The 24,126-nt window shown below is 40.7% G+C and overlaps 3 protein-coding genes across 6 annotated transcripts; 2 read left to right on the top strand and 1 right to left on the bottom strand.

Annotated features, from left to right (window-relative positions):
- Nucleotides 1-3,403: 3,403 nt before the first annotated feature.
- LOC146473200 (uncharacterized) lies at nucleotides 3,404-7,578 on the top strand. 2 transcript variants are annotated; one of them, XM_085118434.1, is made up of 2 exons: nucleotides 3,404-3,533; nucleotides 4,255-7,578. In XM_085118434.1, the coding sequence occupies exon 2, from the start codon at nucleotides 4,347-4,349 to the stop codon at nucleotides 4,995-4,997; it is 651 nt and encodes a 216-aa protein (XP_084974560.1). In that variant the 5' UTR covers nucleotides 3,404-3,533; nucleotides 4,255-4,346; the 3' UTR covers nucleotides 4,998-7,578. The 2 variants fall into 2 exon arrangements, with proteins under 2 accessions (XP_084974560.1, XP_084974561.1); XM_085118435.1 differs by having other exon boundaries at nucleotides 3,420-3,533; nucleotides 4,258-7,578.
- Nucleotides 7,579-11,463: 3,885 nt separating this feature from the next.
- On the top strand, nucleotides 11,464-13,962 carry LOC146473199 (uncharacterized). 2 transcript variants are annotated; one of them, XM_085118652.1, is made up of 2 exons: nucleotides 11,464-11,623; nucleotides 12,821-13,962. In XM_085118652.1, the coding sequence occupies exon 2, from the start codon at nucleotides 12,896-12,898 to the stop codon at nucleotides 13,532-13,534; it is 639 nt and encodes a 212-aa protein (XP_084974778.1). In that variant the 5' UTR covers nucleotides 11,464-11,623; nucleotides 12,821-12,895; the 3' UTR covers nucleotides 13,535-13,962. The 2 variants fall into 2 exon arrangements, with proteins under 2 accessions (XP_084974778.1, XP_084974777.1); XM_085118651.1 differs by having other exon boundaries at nucleotides 11,477-11,623; nucleotides 12,818-13,962.
- Nucleotides 13,963-17,843: 3,881 nt separating this feature from the next.
- On the bottom strand, nucleotides 17,844-21,940 carry LOC146473198 (uncharacterized). 2 transcript variants are annotated; one of them, XM_085118650.1, is made up of 3 exons: nucleotides 21,840-21,940; nucleotides 21,501-21,710; nucleotides 17,844-18,827 (listed from the first exon to the last, which is right to left on the bottom strand). In XM_085118650.1, the coding sequence occupies exons 1-3, from the start codon at nucleotides 21,893-21,895 to the stop codon at nucleotides 18,254-18,256; spliced, it is 840 nt and encodes a 279-aa protein (XP_084974776.1). In that variant the 5' UTR covers nucleotides 21,896-21,940; the 3' UTR covers nucleotides 17,844-18,253. The 2 variants fall into 2 exon arrangements, with proteins under 2 accessions (XP_084974776.1, XP_084974775.1); XM_085118649.1 differs by lacking the exon at nucleotides 21,840-21,940 and having other exon boundaries at nucleotides 21,501-21,831.
- Nucleotides 21,941-24,126: the final 2,186 nt, after the last annotated feature.

Genomic DNA, 24,126 nt, shown 5'->3' with positions numbered 1-24,126 from the left:
AGGGAAGAAGAAGAGAGGAGAGGGAAGAGAAAGAGAGGAAAGGAGACGAAAAGAGAGTGGAGAGGGAAGGGGGAGGGAAGGGATGGGAAGGAAGGGAGGGTAGGGGAGGGAAGGAGAGGAGAGGAGACGAGAAGAGAGTGGAGAGGGAAGGGGAAGGGAGAGGAGGGGAGGGAAGGGATAAGAGGAGAGGAGAGGAAAAGCGAGGGGAGGAGAGTAGAGGGAAGGGAAAGATAGGACAGGAGAGGAGAAAAGAGAGAAGGGGGAAGGAAAGGGAGGGGAGGGGAGGATAGGAGGGGGTTGGAGAGGAAAAAAGGATATATACTCCTATTTGGAAAAAACGAAGTGAGGTGAAAGTGCTTCAATTCCGGCACACTGAACTGTCGCAGATTTTTTTCTAGGTACCAAATCGGCTTCAGTAACGTTCGGTCACTTTCCCAGTCGCCTAGGATGTGGATTGCATCAACATCAGATGCGTTTTCCGTCTAAATCGATGACGTAGGTGCGTTTCAGTATTCATTAATATCACCAATTGATAACAATTTTTCCTCTGCTTACTGTATCGCTGGTCTGGTTAAGTACCTGACTAGTCTGTGTGTCCTGTGGTAAGCGCTAGAAAGGGTAAGGATCAGACGCGCGCGCGAAGTTCGTGGAGAGAGCGCCAAGGGACTGAGAGGGACAAGAAGCCCTTCACGCCCTCTCCTTGTCTGACACCTTTCACTGCGCTAATGAGGTGCAAAAACTGTGGAAATCCGTTCTGTACCTAACCTGCGATCAGGATCTGTATGTGCATCATAACTAGACTTGCTCATTATCCTTGTCGCTGGATTTTGTAGAATTACAATTCGCTTAAGAGTTGGTTTGTAGGTTGACCCCCAAACTAAGTTACAATAGTGCAGATATTGAAGGATCATAGAGTTGTATATATAGTACGAAGAGAAGAGCGTGGAAGAAACTAGATTTACAGATTATACCAAGGCAAGGGATTATATACAATCCATTGGTATAATCTGGTAATCTCGTAATTGGTATGAACAGAGCCTTTAATTTTTTTAATAATTGAAGCCTTTAAATTTCTTTTTTTTGATTTTAATTTTTCAATAATTGAAGCCTCTAATTTTTTTTAATTTTAATTTTTTTAATAATTGAAGCCATTATGGCAAGGGACTATGGGGGAGGGGGGGGGGGCTTTCTTCGTAATTTTCTAATATTGCATCACAATTGCGGGAAATTATTCGGCTCTAGGTAGTTTAAATAAAGTCTATGCCTATGTCCTCGTCTTTGAAATGCGGTACGAAAGCATGCGACACCTTCGCAAGCTAGAGTGCAAGAGAGGGACAAAAACAGATGCATGATATCAAATTGTCCATCTCTGAAATTTTTTCCCTTTGGCTCTTCCTAAAAGGGAAAAAAGAAAAATAATTATTTAATTATCCTCTCCCCGAAAGGGGCTTTTCAGGGACAATGAAACAAACAGGAGGAGTTGAACTCGGGGCTACCGAGAAACAACTCCAACTAGCGGTCAGAACGGGACTTGAACCCGGGACTCCGGATTTCAAGCCCGGCCCCCTAACCACTCGACCACACTGCCTCACTAAAGCCTGGTTTACACGTACGGCGCAAGCATAAGCATAAGCATAAGCATAAGCACAAGCACAAGCACAAGGATGTTTACACGTGCGATAAGCATAAGCATAACGTGACATACGCAAGCGCAGAACCAAGCAAATTTGGCGGACAATTTGGCGCAGTCGCGCGGCCGGGCTGCCTTTTGGCGCGAGATTTGATTCCAACATGGCGGAAAATGGCAACGCATGAGTAACTAGATTGTACGCTGACAGCTTGTCACTGTTTTTCAGTTTTATTTCCTTGCGCTTCTGCTTATGCTTGCGTCGTTGCGTCGTACGTGTAAACCAGGACGACGCAAGCATAAGCATAAGCGCAAGCACAAGGCGCTTATGCTTGCGTCGCAACGGTTTACACGTGGGTTTCTTGTGCTTATGCTTGTGCTTATGCTTATGCTTGCGTCGTACGTGTAAACCAGGCTTAAAGGCGAAACCGCCATGAGAATTTCGAGAGGGAGGGGAGGGGTTCCTAACTTGATTCTGAGATACACGATAGGGACGATTAACTAGTTTTGCTGAGACAAACTAGTCTGCGTGACATCGAAGCCATTTGCATTCAGTTTGTACTGATGCCATCATGGTTCTGTGATTGTCGGAATTCATAGCGCGTCGGCCGCCTCAAACAAGCCGATGAATGCCCGCCCATTCCGTAACAAATCTCTTTGTTTGTTCATACACCCCGTAAGCAGAACCATTTGCCTTCATTTGTTAGCTGGAGAACCAGTAAAATATAATTATTATTCAGTGAAGATTAAGGGAAAACCATATGTGACGAATACTAATGTCAGTAATAAACGTTTTTTAATCAGTTAGGTGCCGTTTTCAATACAACAATTGTTATTTATTAGGGGTTTTTTCCACGGCCAGTTTCACTTTCAATATCCAACCCACTGTCGGGTCGTTTCTTGTAAGTAATAGAACCTATACTAAGCAACCCAGTTCTTGGGTGTGTAAGGCATTCAGTATCCCAAAAGTATTTCCCAGTCGTTGTGTAAGCCATTCAGTCAGTCTCGTAGTTATTTTTTAGTCGTTTTCCGTTCGTTCAAGGTACTACTGTGTTGAAATTAAATGAGATTACTGCGTCTGGCCATGGCTAGTCAGAGAGGCTACGAATATCAATGTACCGCTCTATTGTAAACAAGGTACAAAGGTTATCAATGGACCCTTTAGGGGTTTTTCCCTGTCGTGCTTTCATCCGGCTTAAACAGGAACATTCTTGAACTTTAAACAATAACACACGTTTGAGAGAAGAAAAATTTATGTATGTAAAACTGAGTAGTCGTTGGTGAGATTCCACCTGTACTTAGAGCAGTTACCTTTAATAAGTCGACAACTCGATTGGTATTGATTGGTCGTTTGCTTTCGCGCCCAAAATAATGCGGCACGTGGTACGAGCGCACGGTGAATGTCAATTAGGGGCTTTCCCCTTCCATTTTGTTTTCGATTTATCCAGTGCAGTGCGGTTTGAAAAAGAAAAAAAAAAAATGGAATGTACATACCAGCACGTTTTTAATATTATGTGGTTGATGTTGTCGAAAACATGAGTCGTAGGCAAGGACCACTGGAGCTGTTTAGAATTCTCTTTAACTTTCAAACTGCTACAGTATAGAAATGAAAAATGCAGGGAGAACGTTCCTTTTTCTCAAATAAAATATTCATGATCAAATATTATTCTGTGTTGTCATGTAGCTACAATAAATAACTTATGGCAGGTGTCATAACCTCCCGTTTTTAACCAATCATAGGACGTGAATCAAGAACACTTGACGTAATACTACCAAATAAGTTTGGTAGAATCTGGAGGTTCTGGGCTTTGTGTGTCGCCCTGGCCGAAGAAGCAAGAACTCGATCAGTGTACAAAGTTCGTCTGATCAGCCATTACTTATTGCAGCCATTTCCTATTTATTCAAGGTATTTTATAATTAACAGCCTTTTGAATTACTGATTCAGTTTCCCGAATATGATTTTATAGACCTGACAGCTTATCGGGGGTAACAGCATGATTAGAAAGCGAATGAACGGACATGCCGCAGCTCTAGCTTGCTTTCATAACAACTGCATGCAAGTTGTTTGAAGATCGCATGTGTAGAACTTTTAGTTTTTTAATAAGTAGGCGCTATCGGATCTCGCATTCACCAATCCAGAGAGTTGCCGTTTTTTAACGCTCATGGCCGGCAGTTCAGATGTGAGGGTTGTTGTCTGAAAAATGTTTGCCTCAAAACGACTGATTGGCCTCACAAAATTTCAGCTTTTTACTTCTGGTCGCGGATTCCAATTTCTAACTGATCGTCTGCAGTACATGATGATCATCACATTACAAAATCATACACAAATTTGAGATTTTGGTGAAGATGGAAGAACGTAGTCGGTTTTAGACCCGGGCTTTCAACCGACGTGGCACAACGACAAGAAGGCTAAGAATATTAATTAGGGGTTTTTCCCAGTTTCGCTTTCGAATGATCCCACGCGGAGAAAACGGAAGTGTTTTGATAGCTGGGCGGTACACTAATTTTTACAGCGGATAATTGGAATATATTAATTATTGTTATTTTCTTACTGTTTTCGTTTGCCTGGGTACAGTTGCTCGTGGAAACTGTCAGCCTTACCATTTTTCTGTATTTTGTCTTATTAGCAGATAGTCCTGAATCAGCTGCAGGCGATCGGGGGAGGCCCCGTTTCCCAAATGGGGATCGGGGCCTAATCATATACCATACAACAAAGAAGATGGTCAGGCAACAGTTTTCAGACAAGGAGTTGAACTTCTTCAAGTTCGATTCCATTGTCAAAAAAGAATTTCCAAAAGCCTTACGTCAGACTTTCAAATTAATGTGGGACAACAAATATGGATCAGCAGAGCCCTGGGATGACTCCGAGGCTGTGAGAAAGTCGTTCTTGGCTAAAGAAGGTGGCGCAACGAAATGCAAATCAGTTCCCACACAAAAGTCGTATAAGAAGTGGGATTGCACTGCGTTGGCCAAGGCTACCATATTTGCACAGTCCTTCGCTGTGGTGGACGGCACTGGTCACCACCAAACGCTCAATGAGATGTACGTCAAGCCCCATGGTTTGCCTGATGGATATTTCCACTCTTCCGTGGAGAGTTCGGGTGGAAACAAGGCTGAAACATTCGCTCTCGCGATTGATCAGCTTCGACGTCTCAGAAATGAGCATTCCCATTCATCTTCTGGTGAGATGGAAAAAATAACATTTGACCAATACATACAACTTGCCAAGGATGCGTTCAAAGCTCTTGGCGTCAAGACAGACCGTCTTGATGATCTTGGAAGTTTGCCGGAATCGGAGTTACCCACAAAGGAAGTCGCTGGGTTGCGGCGCAAAAACAGGCAATTGGAATTTGTTGTTTTATTTGCTTAGGCCGATTTATACGGTAGACTGAATAACGAGAAATGCTAAATTAGAGCAAAACGGGGTTTCGATGTTATTAACAGCAGTTTCATGTGTTATGCGACATAAGACGAAATTTTGATTCTGTGTTGAAGTTCAATTTGGGATAATTCGTCCAAATTAAATCAAATTATCAGAGGAGGAAATAACATCTCATCTTTGCGGGTCGCAAAAAAAAACTAACGGTAGACGGAATTACTTTCGTTTTGGTCTTTCAGTCCACATGCTGCAGAATACCTGTAGCTTGTCACTTATTCTGACTAATCTGTTATTACTTTAAATTTATAAGTTCTGCTTCGCACATGCACAACGCTTTCCTGTCATTTAAACTGAAATCGCTATGATCACTTTAAGGTTTCTCCCTAAACTGGCTGCTAGCTTTCTCTTTCTCTAAATAGCGATGGAAATCTCGTACCCAGGGCCGGGTTGTTCGAAAGCCGATTAACGCTAATCCACGATTAAAAATTAACCGACGTTTTCATTTCGCTCATTAAAATGATTTTAAAGGTTCATTTTAAGCTAATGGTAAAGAAAAGTCTAAGGCAAGACTTAGGGACAAAAACTTTTTGCTCTGTCATCTCACGAGTTCTATAACCAACTTGTAGCGTACTATCAGTGTGCGCACTCAAGTCACCGTTCTCAATTAACAAGACTTAGCAGCGGCTTTCTTCTTTTCTTGGAAACTAATACTTGAAATAAATTGATTTTTCTCCGATAAATGAAATATTTTCGACACTTATAGCGACAAATTGATCTTTTAGAAATCCATCCTGGGGTGTTCGTGAGCAAAGCCTTTTTGCTGGAAATGTTGTGCATGCGCAGTCAAGCTGCCATCATTTCTGACACATTATGACGTCATTGAAACGGATTATACCAGATGTTTTCTCCGAAAGGGTGAGAAGGTCTGGTTACGAGATAAAATCGACTGTATAATTTTGAGGAAATCGTGTCATACCACTCTCCACCATTTTAGCTTACACTTTATGAGCAAAAATTGAAATTTCCTTGCAAAATAGTTTTCACTTCAGACTTCCCGTACGTAGAACATTGGCTGACAAGATCTGCATAATATTTTTAGCTGTTCCTTCAGTCTTTCTTTGCTCTATTGGACATTGCCAACCTGAAAAACCTTGCGCCTTATAAAACCCTATACATACTTGACAGTTCTTTCAGTAGTCATATAATTCGGCGTGTCATCAACATTGTGGCATGAGACATTTCTTCTTTTTTTTTTTACGTTATCTCAAAACAGCCTTTAAGTAACACACCCTGTAGTTTCCTTTTCTGGGTAGCTGTGCTATGACTATACTTTTCTACAACCCGCGCTATTCTTCCGCGACCCGCCAAAGTATTTTGGCCAGATCCCTTAATCAGAGAAGCGAACCAGTCTATGTCGGTAGATCACTAACATTTTTTAGTGATCTGGTTTAATATTCGTTAAAGTGATGTTTGTAACAACGAAATACCGTCTTGCTCTAATTTTCCTATTTCTCTAACGCCCCTGCGGCGTTTTAAAAGTCTGCATTCTGTCCGAATGGGACAGAATGGGGCTGTTAACAGTGGAGGGTAGCAGTGGCAGTGATCCACTCTACCAGTAAGTTGGAGGGTTGCTATAGTTTAGATGATGTGACTGGTAATTCTTATCACATTTTATTATATTACAATATTATTTTAATCGCTTGCTCTCTGCCGTGAACTCGGAGGGCTTCGTCTAGTATTAAGTCAGTATTTGACACATACCTTATGGCAGCAGTCGCAGCTCTTCCGCACTGCCATAATCAGTCTAAAATAATAGTGAATACAAGATGTGTCTGGCAGTAGTGGCAGTGATTCCACTCTGCCATGATCTTAAATTTCATAGGGCTTAGGAAACTTTTAACAAAAATATATATACTAACAAATGCATGGGTGAAAGGAGAATGAACACGACATAAGTGTATGGTAGCAGTGGCAGTGATCCACTCTATCATGGAGTCTGAAAAAATAATAATACAGAATAACGTCAAGCAGCAGTGGCAGTGATCCACTCTGCCATTACGGAGTCGGAAAGAAAAATAATTCAAGAAAGTGTCTGGCAGCACTGGCAGTGATCCATTCTGCCGTGAATTTGGAGGGTTTACATTACTTTATTTACTGATAAATACAATCAAATAGCTTAGAACCAAAATAATACAAGATGACACCTGGCAGCAATGGCAGTGATTCCATTCTGCCGAGGATGAAGTCTCAGGCCCCGGCGCGGGCTTAGAAAACTTTTAATTAAAATATATACAAGGAAATACGTGAAAGGAATGTGATACAAGACAGTTTGAATTTGAATATTAACCATGTAGTTTTGGATACTTTATACAGTTACAGTCGCATCTAGCAACCATTTATCATATAGGGTTCAGTCATGCCGTCTAAGTCGGCCGTACATCGGCCTTTGTGGGAGGGTAGTTTCAGCTCTCAGTTGAGCTTAGAGAAAAAAGTTAAACGAGGTACATGTACACGATTCTGAGATCAGTACAGATGTTACCATTATTACATTAAAAATTTCGTTAAGATTTAACCAGTCGTGTATATATTGTTCTTGTTTAACTCATACATTATTACTTTGAATAACTCATTCATGGTCACAAGTGGGAGGTCTTGAGCTGAATGACCGATTCTGGTCAAAGTTAGTGCGCTTTGAGAAAAGAGCGGCATGGAATTCCCCGGGAAAATGCTTGGTTTTTCACACTCTAAATTCCACGGTTTCCTAGCTTTTCTCAGTGTGCAAAACAAAATTATGAAACAAAAAAATTAACGGGATCTGGCATTCCTGGTGCTCTACGGTTTCCTGGAAAGCGAAAGCGTGCAATTTTACGCCGCACTGAAATATCCTGGAAAGTCCAGAAAACACACTCTTGTGGTCAGGCCTTTGCTTTTCCCAATTCGTGACAGCTCCGAAGGCGCAGACTGAGTACTGGCTTTCAAGGTTTCCAAAGGGTTCTGGAAAGCGTGGAGGTTTACACCCTAAACGCCTGGAAAGCCTGGAGAGACCATGATGTGCCCTGGAAGTCTGGAAAGTATTCAGAGCTATCATCAGGACTCATTCCATGCTCTCCACGGGACAAATTCATGAAGCCCTCTTAGCCTGGTTCATGCAGTTAAGAAGCTGCAGTCGACTCCCGATAACTCGAACCTTCAAGGGAAATTTAAAAAGGTTCGAGTTATTGGGACTTCGATTAATCGAGGATAAAATTATATAGAAAATGACCTGAAAGGAAAGAAAAATTGGTTCGAGTTAGCGCGAGGTTCGAGTTATCGGGAGTCGACTGTATATAGAAAATGACATGAAAGGAAAGGAAAATTGGTTCGAGTTAGCGCGAGGTTCGAGTTAGCGAGGGTTCGAGTTATCGGGAGTCGACTTTATTTGCCATAGAAATGATTGATTCTGTTGCAGTTAAAGTTAAGGTTTGTATCCCATTTTTCGCTAGAATGACTGGAATAACATCTTTAGAAGTGTTTCAGTTGCTCTGTCTGTGGCAGATCTCTAAGTCTTTTTTAGCCATTCCCCAACGTCAACATGTGTGACAACGTGATGGGAAGATAAGGGAAGGAGAGGGCCAGGGGATATTTTCTCTTGGTGACCATAAACACCTCTTACATGTTTTGATCCCTCATTAGCTGAAATTATGATGCCCTGTCTAGCAACTAATTTCTCAACAGCTTCGAGCGATTTCGGGAAGTATTTTGCAGTCTTTCACTCAAAACACGCCTTAGTAACCTCACGAAAAACTGATCTACGATGCGAATGATTATCGAGAGCTGGCCAGCCCCAATGATATATCGATCTAAATTGTATATCTTGTGTACGATTTTAGAATAGGGTAAAGTTCGACAATTTGTGGGGCAAAAAAGGCGACTGAACCGAATCGGCCTCCCGTGGTAAGATGTGTAAGCAGCGGTCTCTCTTGAAAGCGTGCATGTTGAGTTTGTTTTATGGGTCACAAAATAAGCTTTACACAGACTACCAAACACGGCAAACCAAAATTTGGAGGGTTTTATTTATTTCTAAATTACTATTCTCCTAAGTTGGTATCTTTCCTTCATCGTTCCTGCTCTACCCCTGATACAGTACGAACAGAGGCGCCTTCAACTTGAGCTTAGAACCGCAGATGTATATTCAGTAAAGATTTAATTTGTGGAACATCAACATGGTAAACTATTTTGTTTTGGATTTTGTTTCAATTTCTGTGCTCTTGTTTATAACATTTATTATTTCTTAGGTGTTCTTAAAGTTGCCTGGTTTTTGGGAGCTGATTATTCCTTATGAGGCTCATAAGGAAATATCAGCGCAAAAAAAAAAAAATACCAACTTTAGAAACAACTTTTTATCAATGGAGGTGCACAGTGTTAAACATATTTTAATTTGATTCTAGTATAGGCTTTGAAATGAAATATTTGGAAATGTTGTTCAACTTCAATGATTACACATGTTTGACGCAAAAACGGCAATATTGTAGAGGCGAGAACCTCCGCAACTGTTTGCAGATCCCTAAATTTTCATAACGTGGCTGAATATGAATGTATGAATCATACATTTGAACTGGGGGTGAAAGATTAAAAGGAAGAAAGATACTCGCAGTAAGTTTGCAACTAAAGCAGTTGCGAAAAGAAAGCCTGAAAAAAATTCAGGTTTGAACGGGAATCGAACCCGTATTTGTGTAATCATAAAAGCCACCACTTTGACAACCGGTTTTTCCTTGCTCGAGCGCACAGGAGAGACAAATTAAACTTCGACGACGACTTGACAATAACGGGGGGAATTAGCTTGTGAGTACTCGCTCGCTAGCAAGACAGAGCTCGTCACAACTCTTAAGTACAGGTATCTAGCCAACTGGAACTCGACGAACAGCAGAAAACAGACAATCTTCTTCAATCCAGCATAGGTTTATTCAGCACTGCGTTTCTAACCTCGGTGTAACCAAGCTAGCAAACAGGGCTGAGTTATTCGAAGCATGGTTAGCGCTAACCATTGGTTAAGAGGTATTAAAACCTATAGGTTGTCATGGCATTTAACCCGGGTTAGCGCTAACCATGCTTCGAGCAACTGGGCCCAGGATGTTATCTTGAATGTAACAACGATGTAACCGATTTACAATTGTACGCCTTGTGCTTATACAGCTATTTCAATTAACGTTGTCGGTTCAAAGCATGAAGCTAAAAGACAAGACCGAAAGTTAACGTGGGATTTTTATGAATAAATTCATCAAAATCAGTCATGCCTGCAAGAAAACAATAGGTTGTAATTAGCAGTACAATGACCTGCACGTGCAGGGATGATTTTGATGAAATTATTCATAAAAAATTATCCCACAAAACATTGCGGTCTTGTCTTTTAGCTTGATTTTGATCCGACAACGTTAATTGAAATAGCTGTATACCTAGAGAGTACAAAGAGGTAAAGTACTTTCTTTTGTTTAGGACCCTTGCATGTTGTAATCGCACTAGGGTACAACAGACAAAATCACTTACAAAAATATTATTTTCACCTGTGTTTCTTTGTTAAGGGTTCCATATCAAGAGAGTCCTTTATCGAACTATATCCGTAACAAAGGATACTGAACTTTGATTGCGGAAGCTGAGCGTACATCAAAAGAATTGCTGAGTTGTAAGATTACAGGACAAAGGTTGGGACTCGCGTGATCGAGCAAAGTACACGAGCCACGTGCAATGTACCCTTACAGGTGTACAAGCCACATGTTGAACAAGAATAAATTAAAATAAGAGCTCTTTGTTTGAAAACCCTATGCTGGTTTGAAACGATTATAAGCGAACATTACTTAAGATAAACGGCTAAATATATATGAAGCAGCTTAAAGCGAAAACAAGTAAAATATCGAGCGATGACACACAAATTACTACGGTTGTTAATACAACCCAGAATGTTCACTTCTTGTGTCCAGATACAAGTTGATTAAATATTCTATTCAAAATCTCAAAGCTATTATAACTACCTTATAATGTATTCTATTCCAAATGCAAAGCTATTGAAATGCGCTTGTTAAAGGTATTAAAGTGAAACGCGAAATCTCTCGTAACAAAAGTTGAACAACATTTCCATGCAATACCGTAACTTAAATCGATTGGTCTATCATTTTTGCGGCATGATATTGCATCCAAAAATAACTTGAGAAGTGGACTTGTTACGATACCAAGACGAATGTTGATTAGGGGTTTTTCCCTTTCAGTTTTGCTTTCGATTTAAACTTCTAGTGGGGTGGATAATGATGTGGAAAAAATGAGTCAAAAGAATGCCAGAACCTGTACAACACGTCAAACTTTTAAATTGCTGCCATAACTTTTATAATAGCGAGTAACGAAAGTGTTCTACCTTTCATAAATAAAATGTTCATGAGCAAAATATTTTTTTGTTGCCATGGAGCTATGTTAAATGTCATTGGCTTAATCGGCAGTCTCCACCAGTCAAAGCTCGTGTTTGTAGAATATTAAGTCACTCAAGTTCTGGCTGCGGGAAAGAGTGCAACTCCAAAGAGCGTGAATCCAGTGAATCTTCCTCCGATCAATTGCAACCACTTGCTTTCGGAGCCGTTTCCTATTTGTTCAAGGTATGTCATCAGAAAAATAGTAGCTACTGTAGATTGCTGACATGAACATGATATGTAGACTGTGTAGACCGAAGATCACGCACCTAAGTACTTTACTTTTCAATTCAGTCGGGAGTCATTGATCATTAACATTCTCAGAGCCGTTCTAGCTTATTGTCTGTATTTGTTGGCCCAAAACAGGCAGCTGAGCTACGCTACCTTTTTAGTCAGTTATAAGCTCTGTCACCTAATCCTGTGTATTACTATATTCTGTGCAGGATTCTGTGATCTCTTTACAACGAAGTGAAAGTCTGATCAAGTGATTTTGGCGATATATACATTACCAAAAGGTCTGGATAGTAGCAGATATGTCGTTATCCTAAGGAACCACACGACACTTTTTGAATTTAAAAACATGTTTCGACAGAAACTTCTGTCATCTTCAGTTTAAATTACAAAGCACAGAGTTGAATATATAGTGCAAACCAAAATGCTAATTAACTATAAGCACAAAGGAAAAATGACAATGTACTGAATATTACAGAGAAAGTTTTAAATTAACATGATAAAGTTGATGATTGAGTGTAGGTTTTTCCCATTGAATGTGAATGGCTTCTTTTATCTTAAGTTGAAAGGTGGTAGGAGCGTGATCTATGATGCATACAAAGTGTGCTATTTAACAATTATTTCACGAGAGCGCGTTGGATATGAGATGATAGATAGCCAACGAGGCGCGTAGCGCCGAGTTAGCTATAATCATCTCACATCCAACAAGCGTGAGTGGAATAATTGTTTTATTAAAAACAATCACGAAATATTGCTAGATTTTGCGGATTCCGCTTTGCGAGTAACAGTTAGAAGACAATTTAATCAGTCTCTTTTTCTCGGGCATGGTATAATAGCTCATATACCATGGCCGCTAAGCCAATCAAATCGCTCGAATTGCATTACACAATGATCCAGTTTTTAATAATACTACTTATCTCAATTTGCCCAAAACGAACCAAAGACTTAGAGAAAGCTTTGCTCTATATTTTCCATACCACGCGACTTTCAAATTATTTCACCTACCGTAAACGTATCTTTTTACATTAACTTTTTGCTTGCTTTGCATTTATACTTCTTTAGCTTTATTTTGGTCTGACCGCAACTTAGTACTTGTCTAACGATTTAAACAGTCGATCACAATTTTTTTCTATCTTTTGATTTCATTAGCAGATAGTGAATCCGATCAGCGGGAAGGCCCCGCTTCCCACTGAGCTGGGAAGAGGGGACTGAGCATTTCGTGGAATCATGGTCAAGCTTCAGTTTGAAGACAAGCAGTTGAACTACTTCAAGTTTGCATCCATTGTAGTGAATGAATTTCCTAAGGCCCTGCGTCATGCTTTCAAATTTATGTGGGACACCAAATATGGACCTGGACAGCCCTGGGATGACTCCGTTGCAGTGAGAAAATCATTTCGAATCAAAGAGGGTGGCAAAACCAAAGTTCCCACCCACAAGTCATACGATGAGTGGGATTGCACGGCATTGTTTCAGGCAACTATTTATGCGCAGACTTTTGCTTTACCAGACAGCAAAGGCCACCTCAAAACACTCAGTGAGATGTACATAAAGCCCCATGGATTACCTCATGGAAGTTTCCACACATCTGTTGTGAGCCCAAGTGGAAATAATGCTGAAACAGTTGCACTAGCAATTGATCAACTTCGACTCCTTAGGAACTGGCTTTGTCACTCTGCCAGTTCCGAGATGGACAGAGTAATGTTTGACCAGTGCGTGCAACTTGTTAAAGATGCGTTGAAAGCTCTTGGAGTAAAGACAGATCCAGTTGACGACCTTGGAAGTTTGAGCGAGTCGCATTTTCCCACAAATGAGGTCGCCATGCTGGAGCGCAAAAATCGAATCATGCAATTTGTTTTATTTTTTTAGCCAATGATACACGATTCAACATTTGTTGAAAAGGAGTGGCAACATTTGTTGCTAAACAAATGTTGAATCGTGTATCAGATTGGCTTAATGAAGTCTTTCTTCACATCGGATCAAACTCCTTAGGTCTGATTGTGCTCATAGCAGCCTTTGACTTCGTCGGAATAACTCTTCAAGTGAAGCCCTTTACCTCCAGCTCCATGAGAACATGCGAGGAATAGAAATGTAAGAAAATTACCGTAAAGCGAGCCATCGTGAAGATCACTCTTTCAAGGTCACTACTCCTATAACGAATGAACGAAGGTGTCTCACAGACTTTTAGTTTTATTGATGTTAATCTATGACGTCGTACTTTTAAAGACTGCATTGTTCAAATTATTGCACTTGGCAGAACTTGTTTCCTTAAATTTTGCATAAATAACCGGTTACATAAACATAGAAACAATACAATGATTGCTTCACTCAGTCGCAGGAGTGCTCGATGCAAAAACATGCAGAGCGAAATATAAATTTAAGATAGAAAATGTAACACAGTTACTCGAGTTTCACGCACTAAGCAGTCTGATGATCGCTTAGTGCGTGAAACTCGAGTAACTGTGTTACATTTTCTATCTTAAATTTATAACCTTTTACATAAAGATTTTATCTTGTTATTTTTAGCGACCATTCTTTAGCTTATTAATTTTCTCAGCCCAAGTTTCTTACGGGATTAAAAGTTACACTCGCGTTCAGTCTGAATAACTTTGCGATAATTTATACTTATTTAGTTTATGTTATTTAGCCGAACTATCCAGGAGCTAACGTCGTAGGAGCGGCATTTTTATTTCTGCGTAGTCCGCCGTTTCTGTCAAGAATTTGAACGAGTTGAAATAATCGTGAGGCAGAACAAATGAAATAAAGTTATATTTTCAGGTTACTGTTTCGTTATCGTTGGGACCTGCAGAGACGACGACGACCATAACAAAAACGTCAGAAAACAATAATTTTAGTTAGCATAACATTGGCTCTTCGCTTGCGTTATAAACTTTGGTACATTTCTTTGTCGTCCTCTACAAAACAACGACGTGTAATCACCATTCAAGGTTTTATAGCGAACGTGAACGCGATTCAACAATACTACGACCCATCGATCGCCAACGCTTGACTAACGGTCGCAACAATTTAGTGAAACAAAAACAGGCGCTACTCAGGCCAAAAGGCAAAACTCGGCAAAAGTAAAATATCTCAGCACGCGATTAAACTACCAAGAATAACCGAGATAGGTCTGGTGCTCCAACCAGATATCCACATGGTGATACCCTGACTTGAGGTCCCATGAAAAGAACCAGTGCCCCTATTATAGTACTTGAGAAAATTTAAACTTTAAACATCACAAGGAAATTGTTAACATGTCTGAGGCCGATGACTAGACGCAGCTCCTTTCCTTTACCAACTGATAATGGTGGAACACTGAGCTCGACAATGCATTGGTTCTCTAAAAGCTCGCACATGGCTTGCGCTACAAAATCGGGATGTTGAAAAGCCGATCTATTATTAGCCAAAAAACATGGGGGGGGGGGTGGGGGTGGATATTCGCAAAAGGAAGCCTGTACCCACGTGTGAGAATGTCGACAAAAAACTTAGGAGCGTTTAGGGTCGACTTTCAAAAATTAGTAACGGCACTCAAACGGCCTTTAACGCCACTGCTGGTGTTTGTAGAATTAAACTCGTCGCAATTCCCAGAAAATAAACAAGAAAAAACAAACTCAACTTGACGTCGATGCAAGCCCTCTGAGCTTGAGTCTACGCCTAGTCACACACGGCGAGATTCTTGCATTCTTTGATGCCATCAGACTTTGAACAGAAAGCGATCAAATGACCCAGCTCCCCGCACTATAAAATAAACAAACTCAAAAAATTAAAGTTCAGTGTGCGATGGCGTTCACAGACCCGAAGAACGAATACCAATTAACAACGAGCTTATATAACGCTATGCAAATAACTTAACACCGGAGAAACATACCGGAACACTTACTAACGAACACAACATTCCATACAGAATGTTAAAAAAACAAATATCTGCTAAACTATACGTGACACAGATATTTAGATATAACTTTTTGTTTGCTTGCATTTATAATTCTCTAGATTCAGTATTTCGGTTTGGTCTGAGCGCAACTCTATATGATTTTATCACACTATTTCTCTGCCTTTTGGTTTTTTTAGCAGATAGTCCTGAATCCGATCGACCAGCGGGAAGGCCCCGCTTCTCACTAAGCTGGGAAGAGAGGACTGAGCATTTCGTGGATTCATGGTCAAGCTTCAGTTTGAAGACAAGCAGTTGAATTACTTCAAATTTGCATCCATTATCGTAAGTGAATTTCCTAAGGCCCTGCGTCATGCTTTCAAACTTATGTGGGACACCAAATATGGACCTGAACAACCCTGAGATGAGTCTTGTATTGTGAGAAAATCATTTCGAATCAAAGAGGGTGGCAAAACCAAAAATCCCACCCACAAGTAATACGATGAATGGGATTGCACGGCATTGTTTCAGGCAACCATTTATGCGCAGTCTTATGCTTTACGAGGCAGCAGAGGCCACCTCAAAACACTCAGTGAGATGTACATAAAGCCCAATGGATTACCTCATGGAAGTGAAAATGCTGAAACAGTTGCACTAGCAATTGATCAACTTCAACTCCTTAGGAACTGGCTTTGTCACCCTATCAGTTCCGAGATGGACAGAGTAATGTTTGACCAGCGCGTGCAACGTGCCAAAGATGCGCTGAAAGCTCTTGGAGTCAAGGCAGATCCAGTTGATGAACTTGGAAGTTTGAAAGAGTCGTATTTTCCCACAAATGAGGTCGCCATGCTGGAGCGCAAAATTCGAATCATGCAATTTGTTTTATTTTCTTAGTTAACGTTATCGAAAAAATGACGACGAAGGTAGGTTAGAGCTACATTGGAGAAAGGTTTCGTACGCCGGTTAGTGTATTCTGTGAACAATGTGAGTCGTGATTTTTTCGATAACGTTAAGAAAGAGGCTAATGTACAACTGGAGCGATGAATATTGTGTGAAATCACTCACAGGCATTCCAATTCAATTAAAAAATGGTAAAAATGTCACAATGTTTGTTTGAAGTTACTTAATTCAGTAACAGGAAGAAACGTTGCTTTTCAACCGAGAAGGCTGGCAAAGGCGAAAACGCTCAGCCGCAACCCAATCCAATAATCCTGATTATTCACTCGCGTTATAACCAGGGGGTCATGCTAATTAACAAGGTCTAACATTTTCTTAGCTCTCTCCTCTGCAGAGGCAACTGAAGTGAGTAAAATACCGAAGAGCTCTTCCGCGTCTCCTGCGCCACTTTTATTAACGTTTTTTTTTTGTTTGTGCCTTTCCTCTCGAGTTTGCTTAGTTGAGAAGTGTAGTAGGGTGCGAAGGTCGAAAGCTGAGCTCATGGGGCTTTATTGTAAAATAGTTTGTCATAATGTCCAGTTCATTGAGTCAGCGCCTTCAACAGTGTCTGGTCAATATTTTGTTCTGGGAGCCCCCGAGGAAAGTTTGTTTACCCAAAAAAATATCGGGCGATTTCTAGTCATATATATATCCCTGGAAGGCGACGATACCCACTCACTACTTGGACAGATCCCTCTCCTTGTTAAAAATTTTCAGCCATTATATCAAGACTTTCAAGTAAGCCAATTCAAAAATCGCAAGAAAATTGCTCATATATGGCTTAGATACGAGAAAACACACTCTGGCAGCCGGTTTATAAGCAGTCTTGTTGGCCCTCAGTCCTCTTGAATGAAATCTAACGGTATCGAAGACGTATGAATTAAAGTGTCTGTTTGCCAGAATTGGTCGTCCTGACCGCATGATGCTGCAAAATCTTGAAAAAACAATCATTCCGAAAATCGTACGTGTTATTTTGAAGACATTTGAAGGACTAGAATAAAAGTTATTCTTCTGATCGGAACATTCCAATTTACGAACTGACTGGTCTGGCCTTTCCGGTTCTGATAAAAGGAAAGCGCACTTAGTTGACCTAATTTGTCAGGTACTAGCTAGTGCATGTTGTTGTCAAATCATTAAGGACGATTTCGCGAACCAAGTTAGCCACTTATTTGCAATTTCTATAAAGGAGTTTACCGGTTTAATTGTGAAGTTTAATATCTCATACAAGTTTGTTGAGCTCTTGGCTGGTGTCGATTCTTATCTTGCCACTAAGATATCGGCTGGTAATCGCTAATATGGTTGAAAGATAGGTGGGTGATTATTGTCATTTTATGATGCCCTGAGAGGCTTAAATCCAACAACAACAACAACAACAACAACAACAAAACTGTATTATACCACAAGCAAAAAAATGATACAAAAATTCTTTCACCCCCGTGTAGCTAACTAATCGAGGCGGCGGAAGAAGAAAAAAAAAGAAATTACAAATATCATACTAAACAAAATTGTAACTTAATTACGACACTAGCTGCAAAGAAAACTAAAGGTAACACTATTACTATTGTCGGTGTTGAAAATGTTTAATACCGAGATGCGTTATTCTGGGTGCAACTTTTAGTCACTGATCGTTCAAGAACCAGTTCGGCCTGGCAGCGCCTCGTTGCATTGACTATTAGTAAAATCAGCATAGTCATGCTGTGAGCTCCTAGAATATGATTATAGTGCGAAAGAATAAATCTTTGTCTCATCACGTTTTGACTCGCTCGGAAGCCTGCGTATCCTTACCCCCACCATCTTATAGGCTTAGGTTTGCACGCTGGATAACCAAGGTACCTCGAGCATGTGAGACCGATTGGCGTCAGGCAATATGAACTGTAGAAGTTGTAGTTGCAACAGAGGTCGTGCTCGTAACAGCCCCGATGCCAACAACAGTCCCCACAAAACCACTTCCAACAGCTGCATTTTTTCCCGCACATTCCACGGCAGTGATTTCGCCTCAGCTGCGAGCAGCGCTTTTCTTGGTCATACTGGTCAGCTGTCTCATCTTCCACGCCAGGCGCAGCTCTGAGCTCGACCGGGATCTCCACGTCTAATTGTTTCAGCAGGTTGAAGCACAAGGCGTGGAATGGCTGCAGGATCGCTAGTCGAGTGGTGTTGTCACTCAGCGCTGCTGACAGCCGCTCCAACAGCTTAACCTCTGGAACGTAATGCAGCTCACTCATGGCCTCTTGGTAGTGGTTTTTGAGTTCTTTCGTCTTTTCCATTTCGCCCTCGAAACTGTCCTTTAAATAGGATTTCATCACCTCTAGCTCTCTGGGAACTTCATTTGGGGCATAAAACATTGACGGACCACGTCTGAGGAGTAACAGAATGATTAACCACTAGTTTTAACTAAAATTAGCTTCAAATTAGCAAGGCTGAGGAGCCAGCTACGGTAACACTAGCAACCCCCGAGGGGGGGGGGGGGGGAGTCTCACGTGAAAGAGGTGGGGATGCTCGTCGTCTCCCTTAGGGGTGTAAATTTCGGATTTTGGTCTCACTTAGGGTCTTCTAGGAAAAACGCCATAACGATTATATTTAGCAGTGAAGGTCTCGTTTAGTGTTGCACACGAAGAAATAAAATATATATATATTTATCTGTGTTTTACAATGGTCTCTTTTAGGGGTCAAAGAGACCAAAGCTTGGGCCACGCCCAGATTGGTCTCCTTAATTTAGGGGTTTAATTTGAAATTTCCGACGAGCATCCCCACCCCGTTCATATGAGAGTCCCCCCCCCCTTAGCTGTTTATTAATCATGTACATACACCAACCCTGCAGAAAGAAAAGTATCATTTTGTACCTCAATTGAGGCAAAATGGCACGAGATGATTAAATGAGATTGTACTGGCAAAATGAGCTGAGGTAAAATGAAAAGGAATGAGATTAGATGAGACATGAAATAACGTGAGCTGACGCGAGATGATAGAGGAGATGAGGTGACACGAGGTGCTATGAAATAAGATGTGATAAGATAAGAGATGTTTTATATCAAATGGGAGTTTTCTTTGGTATTTTTTTACTTTATAGCTCTTTTAACAATCCTTATAAGTAAAGGTTTGGTTATACATAGACAAGTAAAAATAAACGATAAAACCGAACAACGTTTCGGGGTCGTCATGACGACATTATCAAGTTCGAAGTGATAGAAATAAATGAAGTCAATGTCAGAAATAGTTCACCAAAAATTAATTAAAAAATTAAGAGGATTACGTCGATGATACTCTGACCATAATGATACTCTGACCATAATGCCGGACACACAATCAGCGGCTAATTTTCTCCAGGTTCTTAACAACTGCCACACATCTGTGTAGTTTACAATGGAAACAGAGGTTAATGGTCTGCTACCCTTTCTTGGAATGCAGCTCCTTAACAGAGCTCCCCAAATTGAGACCAAGGTCTACATAAAACCTACTAACACGAGTCTTTTGCTTCACTACCAAAGTCACGTCGATATGCGCTATAAACGAGGGCTTTTGAGAACTATGCTTGATCGTGTGTATCGCTTATCATCGTGTTGGTCGTACTTCTCTGAAGAATGTGACCGTTTGAAAGCTGTGTTCACCCGGTTGAAATACCCACAACAACTTATCAACACTACCGTTAGGAGTTTTGTAGCCTCTAAGGCTGAAGGCACTCAACCAATACCAGCCCCAAGAGACAGTCCAACTGTCCGACTAGTCCTGCCTTTCAAAGATCAGGCTTCGGCTGACCTGGTACACAAACAGCTCAAAGATCTTAGCCACAAGATTGACACAGTCATCCAGCCGATTTTTGTTGGTAACAAAATCCAGCAAGAACTAAAGATAAAGGCCAGAAAACCACCTATTGTAAATCAGAATTGTGTTGTTTATAAATATCAATGTGACTTGTGCGATGTAAGTTATGTAGGGTTTACACTTGGGCATTTACACCAGCGCGTGGTCGAGCATAAATACCAATCTTCCGGAACAAGGCCAAGTAATGGCGGCCGTGAAATCTCGAATAAAAAGCAAAAAAAAAAATACTTCCAATCGCCGTAAAGGATTGAAATTTGGTAACATGGATAAGAAGGTCATATTCTACACGAAAATGCAAAAAGCTAGAAAATGAAATTTTCGTCCCAGGGGCACTTTAATGAACACCGTAATGTCCCTAAAGACCTTGACAGATATTTTTCTGTCCTTAAGAAGAGCATGAATAAGTTCGATTGCTTAGTTTACGAAATGTTGCCAATTAGAGAGTTAACACCATCTCTCAATGTCCAATCGGACTCAATTCAAGCTAAACTATTTACGTGACATTATATATTCAGACATTATGTTAATTTCTGACATTGACTTCATTTATTTCTATCACTTCGAATGACGACCCCGAAACGTTGTTCGGTTTTGTCGTTTATTTTTATTTAACAATCCTGTTGCGATTTTACTGAACCGATTTTTTGGAGATCGAAAAAAGCAACTTGGCGGATGTGGCGGCAACTCAAATTCTTGATGCGTATTTAATATAATGAAATATATATATTGGTGCTAAAGCGAGGTTTCAAAAAATTTTGTGGCTGTGCAAAAACCGCAAAGGATGGGTTCCAACAATCCTCCCTTCCCACCGAACCTTTAAAAGTTGCGAAAAGAAAGCCTGGTAACAAAAAGGCTTGAAAGAGATTCGAATCCATGACCTCCACCATACCAGTGTAGTGCTCTACTTATGTGGTTATCAAGCCAACTGGGAGTGGTGCCATATTGAAAGTTCGTAATATATCCGTGGAGGAAGAATTATAATTTTATGAAACTTATGTTTCAACTGCGGGTGACACATTAAATAGAAGAAAGGCCACGCAGTTATTTACGCAACTTAAGCAGTTGCGAATTGGTGAGATTTAATCGACCCGGTGACTCCCACTGAATATAACGGTTCGAATGTTACAAACTGTTGCTCATTAATGTTCAACTAACGCGCTAAAAATAATTTCAACTCACAGTACTTAGAATTTTAAGCTGTACACTTACCCGATAAAGGCCTTATCCGAGACTTGATACAAGAACATGTCTAGGCCAAGTTTTTCGTAATGCATAAGTCCCTCTCCAGTCGTCTTCTGTATTCTAATGAAGTCTTTCTTCACATCGAAGCAAACTCCTAAGGTCTGATCGTGCTCGTAACAGCCTTTGACTTCGTCCTCGGAATAACTCTTCCAGTGAAGCTCTTTCTGACCTGCAGCTCTATGAGAACATGTGAGGAATAAAAGTGTAAGAAAAATTGCCGTAACGCGAGCCATCGTGAAAATCATGCATTCAAGGGCACTACCCCGATAACACAGGAACGACAACAAATGAACAGAGGTGTCTCACGGATTTTTGGTTTTATTGAAGTTGATGCTATGACGTCGAAATTTAAAAATCCGCATTGTTCAAATTATTGCACTTGGCATAAATTGTTTCTCAAAATTTTGCATAAATATGCTGTTAGGAACATGATGAAGTGCACGCTATCGTTATCAACACTATATGCATCATGATCACGGCATAATATGATATCTAAACTTGAAATGACAGCAATGACAACACAGTTACTGCAAAAAAGGTATAAAGGCCAGACGAAATGGGGTGAAAACTATAAAATGTATTAACATTAATAATGGCTGAACTCGTCCATGACGAAAAATGTAACGTGTGTTTCCACGGAAACACATTTTGAGCATTGCACTGGAGTTCGTGGTTCATTCTAAAATTCGCCATTTGGGGATTCATCGCAAACAAACAATATGTATTAGCGTATGAATTTGAAAGTAGAAGCTTCAAAACATGGCGCACAGACTTCACCAGGAAAAGCTTTTGTTGTTGTTGTTGTTGTTGTTGTTGTTAAAAAGACGTTTAATAATCCATTAACGTCTGTAGTCTAGTAACTGTTTCCGTGGGGTGAAGGGATTGAAACTATTTTCAGCAGCTGACCTATCGAGTGCTTCTGTTCATCTCGAAGTTGACGAGTAAACCACAGGGGAAGGCGGGACGGGGGGGAGGGGGGGGGGCTACTCTGGATTAGTTTCAAGTGACGGGGATGACCAAAGGATTTTTGGGGGTTTGAAATTTGTAGTAAGTAGGGATTTTGTTAGGTATTCAAAACACTCTGAAGATTGTGGTATATAGTGCCCGCGTATCCCGGCTGTGTGTTCTGCGAAATAAGTAAGGATTTTGGGGGAATTAATTTTTGGTCCAGGTTTTTTTTTTTTTTTTTTTGGAGGGGGGGGGGGGGGGGGTGGTTCGTTGGAAGCCCTAGGAATTTTTTGAAGTTTTTTGAGGTTTTGATTTTTGTCCCTATTCGATTATCCCCGTCACTTAAAATCTGGAGTACCCCCGTGGGAGCTAAACCCTCTTTCAGTAGGCATGTACTAAAACCAGGAACACCAGAACACCCCGGAACACCGGAACACCGGAACACCGGAACACCGGAACATCCCGGAAAATCCGGAACACCGGAACACCGAAACACCGAATTTGACGGTGTTGTTTTGTTTTCCCATCACAGACCATTTAAAAAATAAAATGTCAATGTAATTTGTTTACCCACGTAACACGAAAGAGCTTAGAAGTATGCGCTAAAAATGTAGGAAAAAGTGAAAAGAAAGAACGAATAAATAAAAAAATATAAGAAAGAAAGAAAGAAAGAAAGAAAGAAAGAAAGAAAGAGAGAGAGAGAGAGATACAGAAAGAAAGAAAGAAAGAAAGAAAGAAAGAAAGAAAGAGAGAGAAAGAGATACAGAAAGAAAGAAAGAAAGAAAGAAAGAAAGAAAGAAAGAAAGAAAGAGAGAGAGAGAGAAAGAAAGAAAGAAAAAAGAGAGAGAGAGAGAGAGAGAGAGAGAGAGAGAGAGAGAGAGAGAGAGAAAGAAAGAAAGAAAGGAAGAAAGAAAGAGAGAGAGAGAGAGAGAGAGAGAGAGAGAGAGAGAGAGAGAGAGAGAGAGAGAGAGAGAGAGAGAAAGAAAGGAAGAAAGAAAGGAAGAAAGAAAGAGAGAGAGAGAGAGAGAGAGAGAGAGAGAGAGAGAGAGAGAGAGAGAGAGAGAGAGAGAGAGAGAGAGAGAGAGAGAGAGAGAGAGAGAGAGAGAGAGAGAGAGAGAGAGAGAGAGAGAGAGAGAGAGAGAGAGAGAGAGAGAGAGAGAGAGAGAGAGAGAGAGAGAGAGAGAGAGAGAGAGAAAGAAAGGAAGAAAGAAGTAAATAAAGAAATAAGCAGGTACCGAGGTAAGGAAAAGTACAAAAGTAGGTCCGCAATGCATAGTTATAGTTGATTGTTAAAGTTACGTATTGGCCGGTTACAAGTTATGGACCTTTTACGCTTGGTCTTTGTTTTCCCATTACAGACCATGTGATATCCTCTGGAGAAAAAAAATTATCAATTCATATTCACGTGACTATTTAAAAATTTCTCAAGGCTATGAAAACATAGGGGAAGCTGGAATGGTGCAATGGTTTCTCCTCCCACCAATGTGACCCGGGTTCGCTTCCCGGACCCGCCGTCATATGAAGGTAGAGTTTGTTGTTTGTTTTTCTCCGGGTTCTCCGGTTTTCCCTCCTAACCCTAAAACCAACTCTTCTAAATTCTAATTCGCTCTCCTACACGTACACTTTATGACGAGCTCTAAGCTCT

Source organism: Pavona decussata, unplaced genomic scaffold (assembly GCF_977016875.1).
Source record: "Pavona decussata unplaced genomic scaffold, jaPavDecu1.1 SCAFFOLD_94, whole genome shotgun sequence".
NCBI lineage: Eukaryota > Metazoa > Cnidaria > Anthozoa > Scleractinia > Agariciidae > Pavona > Pavona decussata.
This window is presented reverse-complemented; position numbering and strand designations above follow the sequence as displayed.